General features: G+C 43.6%; 1 protein-coding gene across 6 annotated transcripts in view; it reads left to right on the top strand.

Moving 5' to 3' along the window:
• Nucleotides 1-6363, top strand: part of fnip1 (folliculin interacting protein 1) — a 24210-nt gene extending 17847 nt beyond the window's left edge. For all 6 annotated transcript variants that reach the window (XM_027010994.2, XM_027010992.2, XM_027010996.2 and 3 more), the window contains 7 exons: nt 923-1069; nt 1371-1540; nt 1783-3196; nt 3516-3681; nt 3894-4091; nt 4642-4757; nt 4884-6363. In XM_027010994.2, coding sequence (XP_026866795.2) covers nt 923-1069; nt 1371-1540; nt 1783-3196; nt 3516-3681; nt 3894-4091; nt 4642-4757; nt 4884-4962 — 2290 coding nt within the window. In that variant the 3' untranslated portion in view covers nt 4963-6363. The remainder of the gene's footprint in view (nt 1-922; nt 1070-1370; nt 1541-1782; nt 3197-3515; nt 3682-3893; nt 4092-4641; nt 4758-4883) is intronic.
• The last annotated feature ends 362 nt before the right edge of the window (nt 6364-6725 follow it).

Below are 6725 nucleotides of genomic sequence, written 5' to 3'. Positions count from 1 at the left end.
ATGTGCTGTAGCAGTACACTATCTAATCAGACTTTGTACTGATTGTCCTAGGCTTGCAATGAACTCAACACCTTTCTAATTTTACAAGTTGGAAAAGTCTTTTGTTAGTGTTTTTCTCATTTTATTTACAATTGGTATTAATGCATTGCTTTATGTAAAAGTGTGCATATCACAAAGTTCTTAATGAATCACATTATCTGGCTGTAGTCAAATTGCTTCTTAACATTTGATCATGCACTACTGAAGTACTGCAAGGCTTGTATGCTAGCCAAGCCAAATCTGTCCTGAATCAGAAAGAGATCAATGCGCTCTATTGGCCACTACAAACCAACATTAGTACGAGAAAGTCATGTAAAGTGTTTTTTGTTGTTTTTTTTTCCCCTCCCCCCTCCTTTTGTAACCATATGCTCAAGCCTCACATTATTTCCTTCACAGCTAATCAGACATAAGAACCAGCTCTGGGGTTGCTTTCTACTTCTGTATTGATTTCTTTGAACCTAGTTCATCTAATTCACACATTTCTGAACTAGAAAACCCTTGTTGAGTTTTCCTGTGTGTGCCACTAATTGGTGTAGCTAAAGACTTGGCCAGGCTCAGATTAATTTTCCGCATTGGATCTTAGTGTGAAATTACAGATTTACTCACTCCTGAAGATGGGAGCTCAAACTGCTTGACACTAAATAAGATATCCTTACTAAATCCACCTTCAGTCCTTTTTCTTTTTCCAGACTGCAGATTGCTGTGCTAAGATCTGGCCAGCTGCCCAGTCACACAGGCTGCATGGAATTTCCAGACGTTGTATATGCCCCGAAGGTCTTCCCCAGTTGGGGGCTACCCTGCAGAACTGTGGTTCTCTTTGTTCTGAACACTTACAAAAGCTCTTCTGTTTGTGTCTATGTATGTGCATGTGCCATCCACGCAGGACGACCATCTGCAACCTGTACACCATGCCGCGTGTCCCCGAGCCTGTGTGGCTGACCATGATGTCTGGCACTCCCGAGAAGAACCAGCTCTGCGGCCACTTCATGCGTGAGCTTGCATCGCTTATGGAGCAAGTCTCCAAGAACCAGTAAGAGTAACTGAGCTCTATATATAAAGGCTGTATGTAAAAAGATGTGCTATAGATCCCCTAACACTGATGTGAAGTATACATGTGCATAATATTCAGACTAGCTCACAGAAATTGTATTTACCAATAAATGTAGACTTTTTAGGGTGAAGTTGGTGGCTAAAAACTTAGTTGGGTACCTGGCAGATATTCAGCTTTATGAAGTGGGCATCAGAAGATTTTCTCTGTGACAAGGCAGCAGGTCCTTTAAGGGAATTCCTCTCTCATGTAGATCCTGTTTTGCCCTTTTCTCTTCCCTCAGGTTCCTCCCAGCTCTTCTTACAGCCATACTCACTAACCACTTGGCCTGGGTGCCCACAGTAATGCCTAATGGCCAGCCACCCATTAAGATCTTCCTGGAGAAGCATTCCTCACAGAGTGTGGACATGCTGGCCAAGACGCATCCTTACAACCCTCTTTGGGCTCAGCTTGGTAAGTAAATGAGAAGTTATACAAATGGCTGAATGCCTCTCACCACCTAGTGGCAGATTGTAAGTAATTACTTATAAAGAAACTATAAAGAAAAAACTTGGTTTGACGTTGGGACAGTTCGCTGTCACCCTTTTTAAGGTATTCAGAAAATAAGACATAAGATGAATAAGCACTTTGCTTTGTCCTGTTATTTTTTTCCTGTACTTTTTCAGAATGAGACAAATTTTGTTGTCTTACTGTAGGTGATCTGTATGGTGCAATTGGCTCACCAGTGCGCCTCTCACGCACGGTGGTGGTGGGCCGGCGCCAGGATCTTGTTCAGCGGATCCTCTACGTGCTCACCTACTTCATCCGTTGCTCTGAATTGCTGGAGACCCACCTGCTGGAGAGTGCCGAGGACGAAGCCATTGTCATGCCCGGCTCGCTCATCACAACCTCCCTGCGTCGCGGCGAGGTGGAGGAGTCCGACTATGTGCTGGTCACTGTACACAAGCCCAACCATGACTACCTCTCCCAGGGTGCCGAGCCTGAGGAGGGCTACCCTGCTGACAGCAACAGCCTGCAGAGCAACACATACACGGACACGGAAAAAGGCATCCTCCAGGTGGAGGATGTGGGCGAGGGCCCCACCTGCCGGGAAGTGGACAACCTGCGGCCAGAGGCACGGCTGGAGACTGTGGTGCAGGTGGGTTCCACCTCGCCCAGGGAGAGTGGCCCCCTTCTGGACATCCAGAGACAGTCAGAGAAGCATGACGTCGATGTAGATGAAGGAGGTTTGTCTATAAACATCTTCCGGTGGTCTGGAATGCCACTAGAAAAGAAGCCGCCTGACAAGAGCCAGGCACCCATGTCTTTCCTGCTGGATGACGAAGAGGGGCCTGCTTCTAAAGTCACGTTCCTCATCGGTGACTCTATGTCCCCTGAATCTGACATGGACAGCAGGCGGCGGAGAGTGGAGGAGGAGATCAAGAAGCACAAAATGTACTTCATGGAGAAACAGCAGCAACAGTGTAGCAACAGTGGGCAACTTGGCGAGGCCAAGGCCCTTTTGCCTAAGCCCCTCCTAGTGGACCAAATTACGACCAATGAGTGCAAGGAAGCCAAACCTTTGGCCCGCATTGCTAGCAATATTCCTTGTTTCAGCCCTGGGGCCCAACAGGAGTGTATGGACCTGTTTGATGAGTATTTTAGCGATGAAAACCCAGTGGAGACGAGGACTATCGACGACGTCTCTGTTGCGCCACCTGAGACGCCGATGAGCGGCACAGAGGAGCCTGACCATGATAGGCCAGGCTCACGGAGAGGCTCAGTGGTGATGACTCATGAGCCAGCTTGTGAGCATAGCAAAGGGGACCCATGTACCTGCAGTGTGAGCAGTGCTGCCGCTGGCTGCTGTACCACATGTCGCTTTGTAGAGCAGGACAGAGGCATCGAGATATCACTGAGCATACCATCACAATCGGAGATGGGGGACCAAAAGAAGGCACCCCTGCTGAATGACTCAGAGATCCCACGCAACGAGAGCTCAGACAGCGCTCTGGGGGACAGTGAAAGTGAGGACACAGGGCAGGAGCTTCCCAGACAGGAGCGAGATGGACAGTTCTTCAGTGAGGAGCAAGCTGACTGGCAAGATGAGCTGGAAGTGCCCTTCCCTGGGTAGGTGAACAGAGCTTTCTTGAAAATCAAAAAATAATGAACTAATCTCGAGGCTCAGTGAACTGGAGTTATTGGGTTGATTTATTTATTTATTTTTTAATAATAAAAAAAAAAAAATTTACAGTAAAGCATTTTTCAACAATAAGTGGAAATGGTATTTATTAAGTATGGGATTATAAAAGAGGAGCATATTTGTGGTAAAAGTAGTTCGTTTCATTCCTGTACATCACAACTTAGAAACTGGTTTTATTACGCTTTCCAACTACAAGTCTTAAGCTACAGTGTAACATTGTGATTTTTGGGGAATTTATTTTGACAGGGCAAAGTTGGTGGAAAACTACTCCAAACCAAGCATCGCCAACTTTGGGAGGTCGTTATTTGGGGGATACTGTCCCACGTACGTCCCTGACTTTGTTCTGCATGGAGTACCCAGTGACGACAAGCTGAGGCAGAGCCTTATGTCTGACTTGGCTCATACTGTCCAGGTGAACATGATTAGAAACCTTTTAGTCATTATGGTCATTTGTATTTGGAGACTCTGTTTGGTGGGACTTCCAGCAAGTTTTTAATATTTTATTCCAGAAATTGCTAAAGGCAACATGAATTTTTTTTTTTGTCCATTTTGCACATGTTCCATGCTCATTTCAAAATATCTGGCACAGCCTAAAATGCTCTCCTCTCTCCGCTCGCCCCACAGCACCCTGTGCTGGATGAGCCTATTGCTGAGGCTGTCTGCGTTATCGCAGACACAGAACGGTGGACGGTGCAGGTGGCTAGCAGCCAGAGGCGAACCACCGAGAACAAGCTTGGTAAAGAGGTTCTCGTGTCCAGTCTTGTGTCCAACCTGCTGCAGTCCACCTACCAGCTGTATCGTCTCAACCTCTCCCCCAACTTTGTGAGTGTACCTCTAATGTTGGCTTTTTCTGGTTGGCTGTGGTACAGGACTTTGGTTGAACTTATCCTCGCTACCAAACACTAGCTTTCAATTATAAAGTTATGTGAAAATTCTTGGGTCAAATTCTCCCTTTAAGCAGCCATTGACCCTGATGTAATGCTTCCCAAAAGCAAGGTTAGATCTTTTACTACTGCCAGCATATGCAAATTCTGCTATAACTAAATGAAACGACCAACTTTGCTTCAACTGGTGCACAGTTTGAGGTCTTTACTCTTCATAATCTTACCTACTTCATACTCTGGATGAGTCATTAGACACAGTAAATAGATAACCATTCTCTCTAATATGATTATGAATGATGGCACATTATCAATTCTGCTGATTAGCTTCTTTTACTAAATGTTTACCAGCCTGTGACCTGCCCTTTTCTTACACATCCCAAATAATCTCTTAATAAACAGTAACAGAGAACACAAACTGACATGATGCATCTACAGCTAGAACAAAGGCTCTGGGAAACTGTAGTAAGGGCTCCCTCTCTCTCTCGCAGTGTATAATGCACCTAGAGGACCGGCTCCAGGAGCTCTACTTCAAGAGTAAAATGCTCGCGGAGTACCTTAAAGGACAGACCCGGGTGCATGTCAAAGAGCTGGGCATGGTTCTTGGGTAAGACCACATTCTGCTTCTATCTGGGCTTTAACACATCATTTGTGGCAGTGATTTTCAATGGTTTTCCTTCTAAATGCAGCATGTCATGCCCTGATTCCAGTTATTTGCTCTCTCCATTCACAGGATTGAATCCAGTGACTTGCCGCTGTTGGCTGCTATTGCAAGCACTCACTCACCGTATGTGGCCCAGATCCTGCTTTAGATATATGGACACATCTTTGCTTTTCGCTGGCAGGGAATTTAAAGGACCTGGAGTGTACCATGCTTGGAGCATCCTGAAACATCAAAAACCCTTTGGGAACTTGCTGCCAGAGCTAACTAGTCCTTACCAACCGCCTACTTGATCACAACAGGCTGCTGAGTAGACTCCATACCACAAGGTGGCAGCAAGGCTTGCGGTGTTATTACCCAGGAATTCCCAATAAGGGAAAATCTGACTTCATTTTTAAAGATGTTTTCTAGGTAGTGGGCTCTATGGCTGACTGTATTTTTATATACAGATAGTATTTGTTTTAGTCCTTCCCTCCTGGAATGACAAATCCAAAGAGGAAATGCAATGATTTTTTAAATGGACAACAAAAGGGAAATTCACTTCAGTGCACCATCTAAAGAAGACATAGGAAACCAAGCTGTCACATGGATTATTGATGCATTCAGTTGGATTGATTTTCTTTTAAGAATATACCATATCAAATGTTAATGCCAGTTATGTGTAATTGTTCTCTTTGTTTACACCTTACTAATCCCAGTGTCTCATTACAAATTGATGACAGACAGTGAAACAGATGGGGAAACTTTGCTCTCTTACATGTTTTCATTATTATTGTCCCACTGGCACAGCACTACCTCAAGTAAATCATTGTCTGATTTGCATAGAATAATTTAAATTGTGATGAGTAACATTAAAAGTCTAAGTAGACTTCTTTTCAGTTTGTGGGTGGAGATCATGAAAACCATGCTGTGCTATGTTAAAGGGATACTTGTACAACAAAGTTTGAGTTTTAAAGGAGAAATGCTGAAACTTCACACAATGAACTTTGTCTAGCTTTGTGGCCACCATACTGTGTTTACTGCTGAAATGCATGGGGAGGGATGGAACAGAAATGTACATTTAAGTCCGTCAATCATGGTATGCTTGCACAGTCATTTTAAAAAAGCGAGGAATAACATTTGAAAATGAACTGATTTATGAAAATGAATTGATTTTATAAAAGGTAACGAACAAATTTATTTATTCATTTTTATTTCCGGTCTTGGGGTAATGCGCGCATCTGAGTCTTAATGCACACGTGGCATGGAAAAAGCAGAGGTTTGGCGGAGTTTATTTTGCCGGTTAAAATAGCAAATGAGATGCTTCTGCAGCAAACGTGCAACTTGTTTCATTTCATTAGAAGATCCTTACGCACGGTCTTCTCAAATATGTATTTATATTTAATTAAGTTCTTCATACATGATTTAGTACAGCATGTGTTCATGTAAATTGTATATATTGCTTAGTTTTCGCTGTGTATTTGTACATAACGTCTTACATTGTGACTTTAGCCTTTTTATTCTTTCCCAATTTTATGGGAATATTGTGCAATAAATGTCAGTTATAAATTTGCATGCGTTTATTGTTCTTCTTTGTGATGCCGCCTTTGCTAGAAATAGTTAAACATCACCTGTAAAGAAAGCCGTGAGATTACATTTGATGTAGCTATATAAACAGAATAGAATGTGCTAGGGGATGAATTAATTATTCAAACTTTTATTAAATGTTGGGCAGCCCCAGTGAAGTGCCCACTAGTTTTAAGAGCATAAACTTTAACGTTGAACCGTTTTTTTTGTCACAGGATTTGCAGTATAGTACAAATCCAAACCAACAGCGCACAGCTAGCCCGTCATGTTGGCACAATTGTAGTTGGACACCTCTGAGGTGGGAAAGCAACTTTCGAAGTGTTGGCTACAAGAAAGTCGCATTTCTGA

Source organism: Electrophorus electricus, chromosome 6, assembly GCF_013358815.1.
Source record: "Electrophorus electricus isolate fEleEle1 chromosome 6, fEleEle1.pri, whole genome shotgun sequence".
Classification (NCBI taxonomy): Eukaryota; Metazoa; Chordata; class Actinopteri; order Gymnotiformes; family Gymnotidae; genus Electrophorus; species Electrophorus electricus.
Note: the sequence above shows the minus strand (reverse complement) of the source record. Positions and strands in the feature narration are given on the sequence as shown.